General features: G+C 42.4%; 1 protein-coding gene and 1 long non-coding RNA gene across 3 annotated transcripts in view; one reads left to right on the forward strand and one right to left on the reverse strand.

Moving 5' to 3' along the window:
• Nucleotides 1-598: 598 nt before the first annotated feature.
• Nucleotides 599-18477, reverse strand: LOC138752772 (uncharacterized). 2 transcript variants are annotated; one of them, XR_011350919.1, is made up of 3 exons: nucleotides 18319-18477; nucleotides 17578-17656; nucleotides 599-676 (listed from the first exon to the last, which is right to left on the reverse strand). It is a non-coding gene; the product is annotated as an uncharacterized lncRNA (long non-coding RNA). The 2 variants fall into 2 exon arrangements; XR_011350925.1 differs by lacking the exon at nucleotides 599-676 and adding an exon at nucleotides 3927-4009.
• A 305-nt stretch (nucleotides 18478-18782) lies between these two features.
• Nucleotides 18783-19376, forward strand: part of ctnnal1 (catenin (cadherin-associated protein), alpha-like 1) — a 353327-nt gene continuing 352733 nt past the window's right edge. The window contains exon 1 of the mRNA XM_069913288.1: nucleotides 18783-18950. Coding sequence (XP_069769389.1) covers nucleotides 18864-18950 — 87 coding nt within the window. The 5' untranslated portion in view covers nucleotides 18783-18863. The remainder of the gene's footprint in view (nucleotides 18951-19376) is intronic.

The following is a 19376-nucleotide window of genomic DNA, read 5'->3' on the forward strand; positions in this document are numbered from 1 at the left end:
ATATGTTGAACATTTAATGGGTTGGGAAAGGGGTGGGAAGGAGCGAGGGAAGGGAGGGGGGAAAAGGGGAAAAAATGACACTGTGTATATTCAAGAGGGAAATGTTTTTGTGTATTTTGGTTAATATGGTTCATAGTATGAAAAAAAAATTATAAAAAAAGAATCCATGCCACCCAGGACACACTCTGTTCTTGCTGCTGCCATCAGGAAGAGGTCTAAGTGTCACAAGACTCATACCACCAGTTTCAGGAATGGTTGCTACCCCTTCACTATCACACCCCTACACAACAAACTCATTCAGAGACTCATTTAAGGACTCCTACTTGGCACATTATTTATTATTGAATATTTATTTTCTGCATTGCACAGTTTGGACTTCCTTCTTTGTTTACCTTTCATCTTTTCATGAGAACGGTTTTTTGCACCATTGATAAGTAGAAATTCTGCCTGGCTCGCAGGAATAGGAATCTCAAGGTGGTATGTGATGTCATGTATGTACTCTGACAATAAATCTGAACTTTGAACTCTGCAACTTCTTGAGGCAGAAAATACAAATGATCTCCTTAGAAAAGAAATTCCTCGTCCTCTTTTAGATATGTAAATATGCAACTGAGACAGAGGTGATCAAAGTAGATTTTCAACTTCCATGCTTTCATGTGTACTTTAATTTGAATTACTGTAAAAAAAAATGGAATAAATAACTTGAATAAGCAGTATTCAGAAATGTATGGCAATTATATATCAAAGCAGCTCACACGATATTTACCATATAATAGTAAATAACGTCTCTGATGCTGCATGCATGAGTGAAGACCAAAGTAGTATTTCGGTTAGGAATGGTTAAAGGGGCTCTAATTTGATAGTACAAACCAACACAAATATTCTGCATGTTGGGAGATAACCAGTGGAGAAATAGAATTAACATTTTAAGTCAATGACCTCCCATTTTGTTCCTTATTTTGTCTTGTATTTTATTCTTATTTTTATACAATAATTTGATTTTATGGAATAGTTACTGATCAGCAGCTGAATTTCACTCCATTTGTATTTGCACTCCTATATGAACACCCACAACCTAAAAGTCTCAGTCTGTTCAGATCAGTTTTCTTTTTTGATCTGTAATTAATTATGTCTATTATCCAGGACCTTTAGCTTGCTAACAAATAGTTCCAATTGAAATTGACCATTATAGTATTATTATTATGAAGGACTTTGTTCTCTATGGTAAGTTTCTTTATTACTGACCAAAATTATGATGAGGAGGAACATGAGGATAAAACGTGAATTTTGTCTTTTTATGCAAGGAATAAAAGTATCAGTTAAATCGGTATTACAGCATCGAGTCCACGCTGCTGAAGATCCAGCTGCGCTGGATGGGTCACGTCTCCAGAATGGAGGACCATCGCCTTCCCAAGATCGTGTTATATGGCGAGCTCTCCACTGGCCACCGTGACAGAGGTGCGCCAAAGAAAAGGTACAAGGACTGCCTAAAGAAATCTCTTGGTGCCTGCCACATTAACCACCGCCAGTGGGCTGATAACGCCTCAAACCGTGCATCTTGGCGCCTCACAGTTTGGCGGGCAGCAACCTCCTTTGAAGAAGACCGCAGAGCCCACCTCACTGACAAAAGGCAAAGGAGGAAAAACCCAACACCCAACCCCAACCAACCAATTTTCCCTTGCAACCGCTGCAATCGTGTCTGCCTGTCCCGCATCGGACTTGTCAGCCACAAACGAGCCTGCAGCTGACGTGGACTTTTTACCCCCTCCATAAATCTTCGTCCGCGAAGCCAAGCCAAAGAAGAAAGAATTGTGATTGATGATGAACAATCTAGAAAATGTATTATTAATTATTATTTTGTTTTGGTGTGACTAAACTCTTAATTTATGCAGTTGATATGGTTTTCGTACCACTTTCTTGTGCCATCTCCTTTGATATCATCTTGCCTTTCCCAAGCAAATAATCCAACTTCTTGCTGACACCACAAATATTTTGAAGACTTCAGATTTTTTAAAATATAATCATTAGTTGCCATGGCACTGTATTACTGAATAGTTGGAATGCTTTATATTTAGTGACTGTAAATACTGAGGTGCTCACCTATTAAACAACTCCAGATTCACCTACCATGGATTAAAACTTTTAAATTTAACAACTTGCTTTTATATAGCACCTCTCATTTAAATGATACAAAAAAAAACATAGACAATGAAGCAGGAGTCTGATCAGTCTTTCAACCTGCTCTGCCATTTGTTTTGTTCATGATTGATCATACAGTTTAATTAATCTGTTCCTGGTTTCTCCCCATGTCTCCAGATCCCTGAAGCCCAAAGGCCTACATCTAATTCCTCCATGAATATATACAATAATTTACATTTTAGCTGCTTTCTGTTGTCAACAATTATACAGACCCACCACCCAGTGGGTGAGTAAATCTCTTATGCAATGTAAAAGCTAAAAATGCTGGAAATATTCAGCAGATATATTTGTTTTTCAAGTCATAGATGCTTCATCAGAACAGGCCTAGACCAGGGATCAGATGGTTCAGTTCCGATGAAGATATTGGACCTGAAACTTTAAATCTGCTTGAGTTTTGAGCTGCTGATAATTTCATCATATTTTGTTTTTATTTTAGATATCCATCATTTACAGTTTTTAAAAAAAATCAAATCTCTCCTCATCTCAGTCTTAAATGGCTTTCCCCTCATCTTTCAAATTTGGCCTTTCCTAGGCCCTCCTGTCATTGGAAACATTCTTCCTACATTTAGTCTGTCCAGTCCTGTAAGAATTTTGTAGATTTCTATGAGATCCCCTTCCATTCTTTTGAACCAGCAAATATAATTGATGGTAACCGCTTTTCAGATATCCATCCTGTTGTTCATTCCAGGAATCAGTCTGGTGAACTTTCACTGCAGTCACTCTATAGCAAGAACATTCTTCCTCAGAAAATTAGAACAAAACTACACATAATATTCAAGCTGTGGTCCCAACAAGGTTCTGTTCAGTTGCAATGAGATACTTTTGTTGCTGTTCTCAATTGTTTTTGTCATGAAGCTTATACTATTTGCCTTCTTAATGGCCTTCTGCACTTGCATGGCTATTTTCAGCAAATGATGCACATGGATACCTACAGTTGGTCTTGTTGCAACTCCCCCTTTCCTAATATTATCGGTTTGCAGAAAATAATATGCCTTTCTGCATTGATCACCAGAATAAAGATCCTCCACGCTTACCTGCTTTTCACTGCCCACCCCCTCACACTGTTCAAATCCTATTGCAGCTACTCTGCATCCCGCTCACAGCTCACTCTCCCGAGTCATCTGCAGACTTGGACATGTAACATTTTACTCATCAAAATAATAGGTATACGGTAGGTTGGGAAAATGATCTCCACTTATAAAATTTGTATAAACAGAAATAAGTGTGTACATGTGGATGGTTAATCATCATTTGTGGATTTGAGATTATAGTTACAGATCTTTCTTTAAAATAAAAATTGAAAGGGTGGGTTGGAATATTTGCCAAAAGCAAGGAAATTGAATTATGCTGGAAAATGTTAGTTGACATAAAATCAATCATGAAAGCCAAGTAATGAGTAGAACTCAGAAGAAGTAACAGACATTAAAGAAACAAAGGATCTCAATACCTCAGGAAATGAGTAACATGAGGTCATGTGAAAAAATATGGGACAGACTTATGAAATTAAGAATGTTTCATATGGGATTATAACTGAAGAAAGAATAAGTACAATAATAAAAAATGATTGAATTTTTGTATTTTATACATACACACCATGTACTTCTTTAATATTCATTATACTGTACCATTAAAGCAATACAATTACAATGTATCGTGCCACTTAGGTTTCCTTCTTAAATAACATACATATGTCTGAGATACTGTTTATAGAGGGTCCAGCCATTCAATATCCAGTGCAGTTGGATCTTAGACTGTGGTCCTTTCCCACAAAGCCTTTGCCAGTGCACCCCTCGCATTGTACTCTTGCACCCTGGAATGTACCAATTGGTTGCATTCAGTTTCTGTGAATTTTCCAAACATCGATGATTTGGTGTGATTATGGTGGCTTCTTGAAAATAATCTACTATCTGCTGGACTTGGCAAACACACATTACCAAAGCATAAAAAATTATCACAGTTCTCTCACTTTTTTTGCCTTTCATTTTTTTTTCTCTGGGCTTTGCCAGAGATTAATACTTGATCTCTAGCTTGTTACACAATATCCAACATGAAAGGGAAAGTTTATGTAAACAATTTTAAAAATTCTCACTAAAAATGATAGTCAAGTATTTGAATTTGGCAATCTGGCCACTCGAGCCATTTGAAATATTCATCACCATGTGAAATATTCATCACGGATCTTTACTCTTTCAATGCACACCAAAACAAATGGGAGGCACAGTTACAGAGATAGTATTGGAAATTCCAATACCAAGGTGGAGTATATTGTGGAGAAGTGTGTGCCTATCTATGACTTTGGATTCAAGTCAGAAAAGTTGAATTATTTTCATATTGATGAAACAAAAAAAAACTTATGGAGCATCTAAAATAGTACATAACACCTTCAAAGAACTAAAAGTGAACCAATTGACTTTAAAAGTTATAAAGGTATAATGGAAAATTTTAGCTTCTTGGATATTAAGGAGCTGAAATACGAAGTAAAGATGCTTATGCATTAGATTTACGCAGCCACACTATGCATTGGAAATGAACTTTTGAGAACACTGAGACTAGTTTCTTTAATGGTCCTTACCACAAACTCTGTTCCAGAGTTACTGACTTCATTTGAGGCTTTGAGTGGCAGGGATAGCATAGCACAAAACTATGATAATGCCAACAACCCGGGCTCAAATCCAGCGCTCTTTGGTAAGGAGTTTATACGTTGTCCCAGTGACTACGTAGGTTTCCTCCCACATTCCAAAGATATATGGATTGGTTACATGGAGATAAATGGGTGGATTGGGCTCATGGGCTATTTACTATGCTGTATCTTTAAACAAAACTAGATTGTTGGAACTGGCTCCATTATGAACTCTGCTATCGTCTATACCAGCTATTCTCAACTGGGGTCCGATGGTTCCTCTGGGGTCAAGAGCACATTATGTAAAAGCCTTGTTTTGTTTTTCACCTCACGTAACATAAATCATGTTTATGTACAGGTACTCCCCGACTTGAGACTTACGTCCATTTGTACATGACTGAAAATTTGTTTAAAAAAATAAAGAAATAATATAACATTTACATGGCTTATGTTGTATTTGGCAAACTATAACAAGGATACAGGACATGTAAGAGCCAAAATGTGTGTACTTACCTTGTTAGTTGGCGTCCCAGGGTCAGTAGGCTGGGAGCGGCCATCTTGATTCCTTTGCACATGCGTGAGTCTTCAGTAGGCGCATGTGAGGTGGGTTCGTGTATTGGAGTTTGGTTGGGAATGTGCGAGAGTTCAGGGCGCAAATTCAATATCATTAGGCTGCTTAACTCTCACGCATGCGCCAACCGAACTCCAAAACACGAACCCACAGCGCATGCTAACTGAGACTTGTGCATGCGCAAAGGAATCAAGATGGTCGCACCCGGCCTACTGACCCCAGAATGTCGACTAATGAGTTAAGTATAAGGTAGATGATGAGAATTTTGATTAAAGTTCAGATGTTGAAATTTTTGATTAAAATATTTGCTTTAAGACTTATTTACTCCACACGCACGGGAAAAGTTCTGACTTGCATCCATCTTGAGATATGACTGATCCTTCAGTCCCAATTATGGTCATAATTCAGTGAGTAACTGTAGTCTGTAGGGGAGCAGTACAGAAGAAACCAAAACTTGACTGCTTCTCAGGGAAGGATGCCCATGCATAGCCAAAAATTTGTTGATAATGGCTGGTCTATACATTCGCTGAATTTGCCATATCTTATTATTAACATTGTGCTTCCACTTGCATAAGAAACAATGTCTACTTGTCGCTCAGGTGCCTTTGTATCATTCCTCCATTCAAATCAAAGGTACATAATGAAAACTTGTGCCCCTGGTCTAATACTTTCAGAACACCTCTTATCTCTTACTGTCAACTGTGGCATTTACAACACAAACTGCAACACAAACTTCTGACACATTTATTCAGTTTCCAAGATCTTTCTCTTCTATCCTTGTAACATTACCTGACTTCCCTCAAGCCTTGGCTCACTGAAAATTTCTTCCAACTGTTTTATTTTATCTCTATACATGATAAATTCAGCACTCTCCCACATTTGAGTTTACTCAAACCTATGTTTAATGATCTGCTTCCTGTATCCTTTGTGTATTGCTCCAGATTTCCAGCATTTGCAGACTGCTTGTTGCTTCCTGTATCCTAACTTGGTTATCATTAGCCGACTGTAGCTACTGATGTGGAAACAAATCCATTTGTAATTTCTCATTTTTATTTTGAAGTCTCACCATTTTATTCCTATTTCTAAACCATCCTGTAAGCCCACTCCAAGGTCCCCACATTCCTCTAATACTGTTGTTTTGTGCATACCTTATTTTGTAGGTGTAGGAAATTTTGGCGTCCACAATTTGGCACCGGACATTTTTCTCCCAGTTTGGCACTGCACATTTTGCCACTCAAAGTTGGGTGGATTTCACAATTTATTCACTTATTATACAAATAATCACCCATGTTCATGTGATTTATTTTGCGATCATCCTGATTTAAGTGCCTATAGAGTGATAAGTCAAATCATGCACTCTTTCAGTTGATGGACTTGTGTGCATTTAAGTCATCTAACAATGCACTTGGCAGTAACTTTGGTGTCTTGGATCATCATCAGGTTTTTTTTAATTTTTATAGTTAGTATGCTATTTCACCCTCCAATGACTGGCATTTTAAGTGCAAGAGGCAAAGAGAAATTCACTCATAATGATTATCTTTATATTTTTGACAAGTGCAGTAATACGGATGATTTGATTGTGTTTTGACAGTAGGAAAATAAGAATGCAAAGGACGAATCCATACGAAAAATGGTGAAGTGATTTGTGAAATAAATCTCACAACCATGGTTCTTCTGCTGTATCAGTCAAAGTAGCACAGGTTAAAACCAACATGAAGCACTGTGCTCAAGAAATTTTAGAAACTACTTCCACGATTCTGAATCAATGTTCGGCAAATGTGTGGCAGGCAGTCCAAGGAGCCATTCAGAGTCCCGGCTCCTTGAAAATGACTACAAGAAGGGAGTGCAATAAAATGTATCAGGCACCTCCTAATCCAACAAATTTGCTCAACCTAGAAATTCCAGATAGTTTTAAGATCTACAAAACTTGCAACAGAAGTGAACCATTTCTACTTGGAGATAGTGAGCTGTCTGAAAGCAAGATTTTGATTTTTAGTAGGAAAAAATGGTGTGAAGAAATCCTTGCAGTTTCTGATGTCCGAGATATTGATGGAACTTTTAATCTGGCCCCACCGTTCTTTTCACAAGTATATGTAATATTGGCCAAAAAAACATGGGGGAGCTCGCCCTATTATTTATGCATTATTTCCGAACAAATAAAGGGCAACATATATCTGGCTGTTTGAACTTATTAGAGCTATCTCACCAAACATTGCCCAAAAAGCATAGTGTGTGACTTTGAGCAAGCTGCCATATTAGCTTCTTCATATTGGAGAGGAAGAACCATTAGAGTATTTAAGAGGCCTTGCCCATAATTTTGACTTAAACAGATTAATTCTGTCAAGAAATATTTTTAATCGATGCTTAATCAATTATTTTTTTCAATATAGATTGTTATATGGTTATATGGTTTTAATAAACAATTTTAAATAAAATTAAATAATAATTTTATATACATTGTTTTGGTAGGCGCCAAAATGTCCGGGGGCAACAAAAGTCTTGTTTTTCTCACCTAAATGTGGGCACCAAAATGTCCGATTCTGTTATTATTGTCACTCCACCAATGGTGGCTTTGCTTTCATTTGTGTAGGTCTTAATTCTGGAATTTCTTCATACTTCCAACAATTTTTATCCTTTCCTTTCTTTAAGACCCATTTTAAAATATACTTCCTCTATCAGACTTAATATTTTTTCTGTGTAATCAGTGCCAACTTTTGATTGGTACTGCTCCTGAGCTGATTAGAATGTTTAATATTGTTGAAGTCATTTGTTCTTATTGTTCGAATGCAGGACTTTCAACCTGAAATCTGAATTCTCTCTCTTTCCACAGATGCTGTTTGATCTGCTGAGCATTTCCAATCATTTTTGTTTTTGTTTCAGATTTCAAACAACTGCAATTTTTTTGATTTTCATTTGATGTTATTGTTCTTGGTTAGTAATGGATTTAGTTTCCAGTAACCCAACTCAGAAAGTAGATGTAGGAATGGGTTCACAGAGGAACACGAAAACATAATGGATATAAAGCAGCTGATATAAATTTGGTTTACATCTCCTTGGATATGGAAGGGCAGGAAATGATGTAACTAAGATCTTTAAGAATATAAATGTTCAGAAGGAAGATTTGTGAAGGAAATAAAATATGGCATACCTAACAAAAATTAGAGCTAATTTGGAGTAAATCAGGAAGCAGCCTTTGTGAAGACATGAAGTTCACTTTTCCAGAAGACAGTGGGTGCTAAATTTCCATGATAGTGGATTGGTAGAGGGGTTCAGGCACTTATCAGCCAAAACCAAATCGCACAGTGAAAGACAACGAAAACGCCCAAATACCATTCATCTATTCTTAAAATTTCTTTCTTTCAGACGTAGTGGAGAGGCATGTAAAATTGCTGGAGGACTTGTATTTCTAATCTGGGAGAATGTCACAGCTGCACAAAGAGATGACTCACTGAAAGGCTCATTCATTGAGGCCTCACAATTATAGGTGTGAAGCAAGTAGAGCAGGGAGCTAAGAATGCAAACCTGTGGGTGCTCCTATATTGATGGAGATGGTAGAGGAGGTGTTCTTACCAATCCTGATTGTGGTCTGGAGGTGAGGAAATCCAGGATCCAATTACAGAGAGGGGTATTGAGGCCCAGGTCTTGGAGTATGCTGATCATTTTTGAGGGAATAAAGAGCATACTGATCTCTGCGTCTTTGCTGTCCAAATGTTCAGGGTTTTGTGTAGAGCCAATAAGATGGCATCTGCAATAGACTTGTTGCTGTGGTAGGAAAATTGTAATGGATCCATGTTGCTGCTCAGACAGGACATGATATGCTTTAACGCGAGCCCTCAAAACACCATCACTAGGCTTTTTCAGGTGCATTCTCCGCTAAGAATGTACCTGAAGAAGCAGAAGCGGCCCTTTAAGTTGCAGTTCAGGTAGCAACGTTTAAAGCACAGCGCCGGCCACCTGAAAGGACAGCTGCGCTGGAATGCGCATCTGAGCGCATTCCTGCTCCTTTCCCTTGGGCTGTCAAGTCAGGATGGCTGCTGTCAGCTGGGACAGCAAACGCGGGGACGTTCCCACACTGATCCCACTGCCCCGCTCTCTCTCCCCACTCATGGGGCTGGAGCAGCCAGCGGTGGGGGGGGGGGGGGGGGTGGAGGGGGCTGGAGTGGCCAGGGAGAGAGAAGGAGGCTGGAGCGGCTGGCAGGGGAGAAGGAGGCTGGAGCGTCTGGCAAAGGAGAAGGAGGCTGGAGCGACCAGCAAAGGAGAAGGAGGCTGGAACGACTGGCAGGGGAGAAGGAGACTGGAGCGGCTGGCAGGGGAAAAGGAGGCTGGAGTGGCCGGTGGGGGAGTACGGAGGCTGGAGCGGCCAGTGGGGGAGGAGGCTGGAGCACAAGCGGGGGAGGAGGCTGGAGCGGCCGGCAGGGGAGAAGGAGGCTGGAGCGGCCGGCGGGGGAGAAGGAGGCTGGAGCGGCCGGCGGGGGAGAAGGAGGCTGGAGCGGCCGGCGGGGGAGAAGGAGGCTGGAGCGGCCGGCGGGGGAGAAGGAGGTGCTTGAGTCGGGTACTGGCATTGTTTTGGCCAGCCTCCTTCTCCCCCGCTGGCCGCTCCAGTCCCTTTCTCCTTACTCACGAAATCAGTCCCCTGAGTCCCGCGCTGGCCGACCGACAGTGTGTGGACTGATTTCATGAGTGGGGAGAGAGTGGGGCAGCGGGATCATTGTGGGGACATCCCGCGCCGGCCGCCCGACAGTGTGGGGACTGGGAGAGGTGCTGTCAGACACTGGCCAGCTGACTATCATCCGAATGCAGCCACTTTTAGGCAGCTGCATTCAGATAGCTTGGGAGGCCACTGTGCTGCGGGGATTATCACTCTTGGGGGAGGGTTACCAAGCTTGCCTTGCAAGTGCTTCTTGCACATTCACGTAGTCTTCCTACAGCTGCATTTTGCCAAAATATGTGGCTTTACAAGTGGGGCAATTGGCTCCTGAAAGTGTCTACTGAGACTGTGAGTGCCACTGGTTGGTAGTCATTTCAGCAGGTTACCACACTCTTCCTAGGCACTGATACAATTGAGACTTGTCTGAAACAGGTTGGTTACATGTCCTGGTGGAGAGAGATGTTGAATATATCTGTGATCACATTGGCTAGTTCGTCAGCACAGGGTTTCAGTACTTGGCCAGGTACTCCATCTGATCAGATGCTTTCCTTGGATTCACTTTTCTGAAGGCAATGCTAACACTTAAGCCGCTTTCAGGTGGAATCACCTGGAGAATGCGGGTCCAGTGCTGGCTGCGGGTGTCTGCGAAGGGACATTCAGGTGGTAGTGCTGAAGGAGGTGTGCTGCCACCTGAAAGGTCTGAAGCAGGGAGAGGGGCCGCAGAGCAAAAGCCGGCTCCTGAGTCCAGGTGGGGCAACCGTCTGACAGTTTTAAGCATCTGGAACGTTGAGTTAATTTTTACTTGGTGTTGTGGTTTAAAAGAAAGCTTTTACACTCCTATTTTTATATTTATTGATAATGCCTTTAAACTTGTAGAGATTTCCTCCTATCCATGATCACTATTGTAAGTCTGAACTGCATTAGTAGAGTGACCTTATACGATACATCAATATTCCTACAATCCGTGCTCCCATTTCAACTAAGCTCCTTCATAGCGACTATCGTCAGCGTGTGCAACAATAATAGTCCTGAGAGTTTCAGCCACGGACTGCTCTGTTTGGTTCACCACTGCTTTCACGTTCGATCGCTTTATTGCAATATGTAGTCGGCTGCTGCGGGAACGATGCTGCAACATGAGAACAGCAACTGTCGTGAGGGTGAATGTGGTCATTGGGACTGTGCACGATATGTTCCCTTTTACTTTACCGTGGTATTATTCTGGACGTCTGTCAAAATAATTAAGTGAGTCAATGTTTTGAGAATGCTGGTGTGAGTATTATATTGTTTGAAATATTGTCCCCACATTGTCCCCGGTCCGCAGTGGGGAGGGTAGCTGTCACCAGCGGGAAGGGTAGCTGTCAGTGGGTCTCCAGCTAACTGTCAACAGCCTGCCCAATGCTAGGCACCTGAAAGCTGCTAGCAGCTTTGCCTGAGCTGCTTTCAGATGCAACGGGGGATTCTCGGAGCAGGATATTATACCTACAGGAGAAGGGTTAGGTGGGTAAACCTCCTGGCCGGGTTCTCCACTTTCAGGTGGCCACCCGACAGCCGCATAGGAGTACAATAGGCTGCTTTACAGTCAGGTATTGTGGCCACCTGAAAGTGGCTTTAGATACTGACTAGTGGAGGATCATCAGGGGAATTGGGGGTGCGCAGTGGCGCTTCCTTGTTCGGGTGATTGAATTGGGCATAGAAGGCATTGAATTAATCCGGGAGTGAGGTTTTGCTGTCTCCTACTGCACCAGATTTGTTTTTGTAGAAGTTTATGTCATTTTGGCCCTGCCACAACTGAAGGGTATCCTTCATTATTTCCATTTTTAACCAGAATCTGCACTTCAGCCTGGATTGAAGAGATAGATAAAAGGAAGCAAAAGAATAGTTATTAGAGGCTAAATGCACATTTGACACAACCAGTTAATCAGAATTCAGAACCAATATATTCTAGTAAGGAAAAAACACAAGGATGGCAAGGTTCAGAAATCTTGGAAAGAACCACTCAAGGTCAAAGTAGGGAATTTATATCTGGAGCCAGTTGATGTAGGTGAGGAACTAAATGAGTACTTTGTATCTGCATTCACCAAGGAGAATGACATGGAGATCAGTGAGATCAATGTGGGGTTCCTAAAATTCTAGGCCACGTTGATATCGTGAAGTTGGCCCTGTTGGATCAGTTGAAAAACATTAAGGTGGATACATTTCCAGTTTGAGATCTAACCCAGGTAAGAGAGGAGATAACTGGAGCTTTGATAGAAATCTCTGTGTTCTACACAAATGAAAGCAAAGCCACCAGTAGAAGTATCAAAAACTAGAAGGTATTGATTTAAGGTGAAGGAGTGAAAGCGTAAAGATATTTATTTATTTTTTTACACACAGGAGTGGTAGGTGTCTGGAATACACTGTGAGGATTAGAAGGGTGGGTACGAGTGGGAGCAGAGATGATTGTGACATTTAAGAGGCAGGGAATGGAACAATATGTAATATATGCAGGCAGATGGGATTAATTTAAATTGCCATCATGTTGCCACAGGCAGTTGTGGAGGCCCGGTCATTGGTTGTATTAAAAATACAGATTAATTAGACAGGGAAAAGAGACCATATCTAAGTCAATTGTTGGTAGAATTAACATAATCAAAATGAATGTTCTTCCTAAATTTTTATATTTATTCCAGATAATTTCAATTTTTATACCAAAGAAATTTTTTATGACTTGGTTGAATCTATTATCTCTTCGTATGTTTTGGACAACAAGAGTCCAATGTTGAATAAATCTCATTTACAAAAATCAAAAACAGATGGGAGCTTTACTTAACCTGAGACATTATTTTTGGCTATTAGTATTAAATATATTATTTTCTGGATTCATTACATGGATAAATTGGTCTGCCCTGAATACACCACTTGGTGCTTCCCTTCCATTTTCTTCGGTAAAGGCGAGTAAATCAATAGGCAGTTAGGTAGTCAAAAATTTGTTATAAATTTGGTTTCAATTTAGGCGCTGTTTTGAACTGCAAAATTTTTCTTCATCTGCTCTGATTATTAATAATTTATTTTTCCCTCCATCTTGCCATGATCATGTTTTTCATAAATGGTATCATTTCATTTTTTGACTCATTTGTAGATGGCTGTAGCTAATACTTTCCCTACTATCAACCCTGTATGTGACAGATGTCGTAATGGGGGTTTCTTTCTTATTTCATGTTTTGGTCCTGTTCAGCATTAGATCACTATAGGAAGGAAATTTTTAATGCATTTTCCCATATTTTCTAAGTTACTATTCAATTTCATCCCATTACAGCTTTATTTGGTGGGTGATAGAGATCAGTTTATTATCGGTGTTGGATTGTCATGTGATAGCTTTTGCCACTTTAATGGCTAGATGTATTTTGATAAGATGGAAGGACTCTAATCCTCCCAATTATGCTTAATGGATGACCCAAACCTTATCATGCTTGAACCTCGATGATTAGATGTAATGTTTTGAAAACAGAAGTTTGATAAAATGTGGCACACCTATATGGAATATTTTAATGTTTAATAAATAAGTGGTTTACTATTTTGTATGCAGCTACCTGAACTTACTTATTTACATATAAGGCAATTCAGCAATGTACCCCTTTGTTGGTTTAAGGCATCCTGGCAGCTTTTTCTCTTTTTTTAGTATAGGGGCTATAGATTTAGGATTAGTTACTAGTCTTTTTTCTTTTGGTTTTTTTTCTGCAAGAAATAACATTGAATTCTGCCTGTCTGTTTATCATTAGTTGCGCTGTTCATTTTATTCTAAGATACACCGTAGCTACTTTGTACCTGTACAGCATATTTTTCTTGTTTTTACATTTTTTGTTGTGTGTGTATGTATCTGGTGTAGGCTTCATGGTCAAGAGCTTCATTGCCTCCAAACTCGAAAACCTTCCGACAGGCCTCTCGGACCGAATCATGTCCATGCGACTCCCCCTTCAAAACAAGCGTCACATCACCCTCATCAGTGTCTATGCTCCAACCCTCCAGGCGGAACCAGCAGAAAAGGACAAATTCTACACCGACCTGCGCAACCTCATCCAACGCACCCCTACAGCCGACAAGGTTGTCATCCTGGGCGACTTCAACGCTCGTGTCGGCAAAGACTCAGAAACCTGGCCAGGAATCCTGGGCAAGCATGGCGTCGGCAAGTGCAACGACAATGGGCGCCTCCTGTTGGAGCTCTGCGCAGAACAGCGGCTTGTCATTACAAACACCCTTTTTCAGCAGAGGGACAGCCTTAAGTCCACCTGGATGCATCCCCGATCCAAACACTGGCACCTCCTGGACTACATCCTGGTGCGAGAAAGTGACAAACGAGATGTGCTCCACACCAGGGTCATGCCCAGCGCGGAATGCCACACTGACCACCGGCTGGTTCGCTGCAAGCTCAACCTTCACTTCAAGCCAAAGCCCAGGAACAATAAAGCCCCCAGAAAGAGGTTCAATGTTGGAAACCTGCAGTCAGACGAAGCGAGAGGAAACTTCCAGGCAAACCTCAAAGCAAAGCTCGACGATGCAACCCGCCTCATGGACCCGTCCCCTGAAACCCTCTGGGATCAGTTGAAGACTACCATACTGCAATCCACTGAAGAGGTACTGGGCTTCTCCTCCAGGAAAAACAAGGACTGGTTTGACGAAAACAGCCAGGAAATCCAGGAGCTGCTGGCAAAGAAGCGAGCTGCCCACCAGGCTTACCTTACAAAACCGTCCTGTCCAGAGAAGAAACAAGCCTTCCGTCGCGCATGCAGCCATCTTCAGCGCAAACTCCGGGAGATCCAAAATGAGTGGTGGACTAGCCTCGCCAAACGAACCCAGCTCAGCGCGGACATTGGCGACTTCAGGGGTTTCTACGAGGCTCTAAAGGCTGTGTACGGCACCTCACCCCAAGTCCAAAGCCCGCTGCGCAGCTCAGACGGCAAAGTCCTCCTCAGCGACAAGATCTCCATCCTCAACCGATGGTCAGAACACTTCCAATCTCTTTTCAGTGCCAACCGCTCAGTCCAAGATTCCGCCCTGCTCCAGCTCCCTCAACAGCCCCTAAGGCTAGAGCTGGATGAGGTTCTCACCCTGGATGAGACATATAAGGCAATTGAACAACTGAAAAGTGGCAAAGCAGCAGGTATGGATGGAATCCCCCCAGAGGTCTGGAAGGCTGGCGGCAAAACTCTGCATGCCAAACTGCATGAGTTTTTCAAGCTTTGTTGGGACCAAGGAAAACTGCCTCAGGATCTTCGTGATGCCACCATCATCACCCTGTACAAAAACAAAGGCGAGAAATCAGACTGCTCAAACTACAGGGGAATCACGTTGCTCTCCATTGCAGGCAAAATCTTCGCTAGGATTCTACTAAATAGAATAATACCTAGTGTCGCTGAGAATATTCTCCCAGAATCACAGTGTGGCTTTCGCGCAAACAGAGGAACTACTGACATGGTCTTTGCCCTCAGACAGCTCCAAGAAAAGTGCAGAGAACAAAACAAAGGACTCTACATCACCTTTGTTGACCTCACCAAAGCCTTCGACACCGTGAGCAGGAAAGGGCTTTGGCAAATACTAGAGCGCATCGGATGTCCCCCAAAGTTCCTCAACATGATTATCCAACTGCACGAAAACCAACAAGGTCGGGTCAGATACAGCAATGAGCTCTCTGAACCCTTCTCCATTAACAATGGCGTGAAGCAAGGCTGTGTTCTCGCACCAACCCTCTTTTCAATCTTCTTCAGCATGATGCTGAACCAAGCCATGAAAGACCCCAACAATGAAGACGCTGTTTACATCCGGTACCGCACGGATGGCAGTCTCTTCAATCTGAGGCGCCTGCAAGCTCACACCAAGACACAAGAGAAACTTGTCCGTGAACTACTCTTTGCAGACGATGCCGCTTTAGTTGCCCATTCAGAGCCAGCTCTTCAGCGCTTGACGTCCTGCTTTGCGGAAACTGCCAAAATTTTTGGCATGGAAGTCAGCCTGAAGAAAACTGAGGTCCTCCATCAGCCAGCTCCCCACCATGACTACCAGCCCCCCCACATCTCCATCGGGCACACAAAACTCAAAACGGTCAACCAGTTTACCTATCTTGGCTGCACCATTTCATCAGATGCAAGGATCGACAATGAGATAGACAACAGACTCACCAAGGCAAATAGCGCCTTTGGAAGACTACACAAAAGAGTCTGGAAAAACAACCAACTGAAAAACCTCACAAAGTTAAGCGTATACAGAGCCGTTATCATACCCACACTCCTGTTCGGCTCCGAATCATGGGTCCTCTACCGGCACCACCTACAGCTCCTAGAACGCTTCCACCAGCGTTGTCTCCGCTCCATCCTCAACATCCATTGGAGAGCTTTCATCCCTAGCGTCGAGGTGCTCGAGATGGCAGAGGTCGACAGCATCGAGACCACGCTGCTGAAGATCCAGCTGCGCTGGATGGCTCACGTCTCCAGAATGGAGGACCATCGCCTTCCCAAGATCGTGTTATATGGCGAGCTCTCCACTGGCCACCGTGACAGAGGTGCACCAAAGAAAAGGTACAAGGACTGCCTAAAGAAATCTCTTGGTGCCTGCCACATTGACCACCGCCAGTGGGCTGATAACGCCTCAAACCGTGCATCTTGGCGCCTCACAGTTTAGCGGGCAGCAACCTCCTTTGAAGAAGACCGCAGAGCCCACCTCACTGACAAAAGGCAAAGGAGGAAAAACCCAACACCCAACCCCAACCAACCAATTTTCCCCTGCAACCGCTGCAACCGTGTCTGCCTGTCCCGCATCGGACTTGTCAGCCACAAACGAGCCTGCAGCTGACGTGGACTTTTTACCCCCTCCATAAATCTTCGTCCGCGAAGCCAAGCCAAAGAGAGTATGTATGTGTATTAATATAAAAAATTCAATTTAAAAATACAGATTGATAGGTTCTTGATTAGCCAGGGTATCAAAGGTTTATGGGGAGAAGGCTGGGCAGTGGGGCGGAGTAGGAAAATAGATCAGCTCATGATTAAATGGTGGGCTGAACAGTCTATTTCTGCTCCTATGTCTTGTAGCACAGGTATCATGGGCTAAAGGGCCTGTTCTTGTGTTGCTTTTACTATGTAGTGTTGAGCATTGATTTGCCTAGTGAGTTTAGCTTTTTTTTTCTTTATTCTGAGCTGTGTCTATACAATTGAAGGACTGAGGTGTAGCCAATCTTGTATGAGCTTTACATATTGTGTATGTTGTGATAGTACAGACCTATCACCAATGTATATAGTTACAGTATCTAGAGTGTAATGTCTTTGCTTACAGCGATTGGCTGAGAGCTTAGCCACGCCTACTGTGTGGGCCTTAAAGGGTTGTGTCCCTAGACAGGTTGGATCATTCCTGGACTGGTCTGCCACCTGTGAAGAGCTCCTGTCTTTTGCTAATAAAAGCCTTGGTTTGGATCAACAAGTCTTTGGTTCTTTCGACGAGCTCTACATATGTATAATTCACACACATATTGTATATTTCATTAACTTTAATGTACAATTTTATCTTTATTTGTACCTGAAGTCATAGGACTTTCATGTATCCATTCCAATTTTGTCCAAACTCTTTTATAGTTCCTTCTTGGATTGAACTGCACCTTTTGGTTTAATTATAATGAAATTAATTTATTGTCATACACCTTGTACAATGTAAATATGCACCGAAATTCTTACTTGCTGCAGAGAAAACAGGTACTTGTAAAGATAAATTATAGTAAATCAATTGAATTAAATGAAAAGATAATATAGATATAAATATTCACTGTGGGTAATCCTAGTATATTACATCATCAAAATTCGATCAGTTTGCATTGAATTTATTCTGAAACCAATTCGTACCTGAAAATAAAGTATTGATAAACCCTAAAAACAGTTTTCTGGGCTGTATTCATCGAGAGATCTTAATTCAGTGCTTTCGAGATCATTTCGATAACACATCTTCAGTGACACTGAAATTTGTCGGCAAAATCGTAGTTTTGGTATCGTACATTAGGTTATACAGAAGGAAGGATAAAAAGTGAACACACAAGGACATAGTTCAAAATCCCACCACCCATCTCCCGTGAAAAAGTGCCGAACAGAAAGCTAGGTTTAACGGAGAAATGAACTCATGGCCCGTGGTGATACTGACAACCACATTAAACCGTGAGGACAGGTACTAATAAACTCGTAACAATGGGAAAAAAAAGTCTAAACCTACTGAAAAAGCCCAAGGCGTTGAACTTTTGAAAGCACATTTCTTGCAAGAAACAAAACTTACGAGGGGTTGAAATCCTGCTCTCCCAACTTATTTGGTGGGTAACCTTTCCCTGTAAACTACCAAAGTTGCCGGCAGCGGCGTTTGAAGCCATGAATTGCACGTTTTTGTTGTTGTCAAGTGTTAGGAGGCACAACTGCGCGCGAAGGTTGTACATGCATGCATTGCATTTACAAATGGGGCAATGTATCATGTGTATTCCTTCCTCACTAACACCCCTCGGGCTTCTAGTGTTCCTGTCGTCACCAAGAGCGGAGCCGTTTCCCGCTGCAACATTGCAGTGATCCAGGACACTGCAAGAAGGAAGTTTCACTTAATGCATGTGTTTTTAAAAATAGACTCACAGGTTTAATTCCAACACAGTGCAATCAAGAGAGCGCGTAAAATGGCAAAACACAACACCCTCCCCCCCTAAACCACCCACATTCACATTCCAGAAACCCTCCTACCGCCGGAAAGAGACACAACTCCCTCCCGCCCTCCTCTCACTGAGTGTCAGGCGCCGGGAGAGGGAGAGACGCACTCAGCTCTGCAACGCCACCGGCATCATGGCTTCTTCCCACTGCAACACCGATACCGGACTGGAAATTAAAACCCGGTCCGTGGAACAGACTCTCATCCCCCTGGTGACCCAGGTATGCTTGGGGTTTCGGGGGGAGTAGATGGCTAAAACGGGAGGGGGCGCGCACAGCGCAGAGACACAGTGAAGGGAGCAATCCAAAGGAGAGGAAGAGTGGAGCTGGGCTGCGGAGTCCTCGGAGGAAAGGAGTGGGGAATTGGGGTCTCGACCCATCCCCCTCCCCAGTAAGTGTTAAAGGGTTTCTATTTCCTCCGCCCCACCAACAAAAATAATGATCTGACCCCCACCCACCCCCCAGGTGAGCAGAAAACTCAAGTGGAGAGCCACATGAAAGGGATAAGGGCAAGACGTGTGATTCTTAGAAAATGAAGTAAGGTGTGAGTTAAGCACCTTTACCCACTCTATGGGAAGGAACAAAAGTTATCTCGCACACTGGTGTAAGGTTGTAAGAGGTGGGGGTAAAGTGCAGCGTTGCAGCCTT

This window comes from Narcine bancroftii, chromosome 1, assembly GCF_036971445.1.
Source record: "Narcine bancroftii isolate sNarBan1 chromosome 1, sNarBan1.hap1, whole genome shotgun sequence".
Taxonomy (NCBI): Eukaryota; Metazoa; Chordata; class Chondrichthyes; order Torpediniformes; family Narcinidae; genus Narcine; species Narcine bancroftii.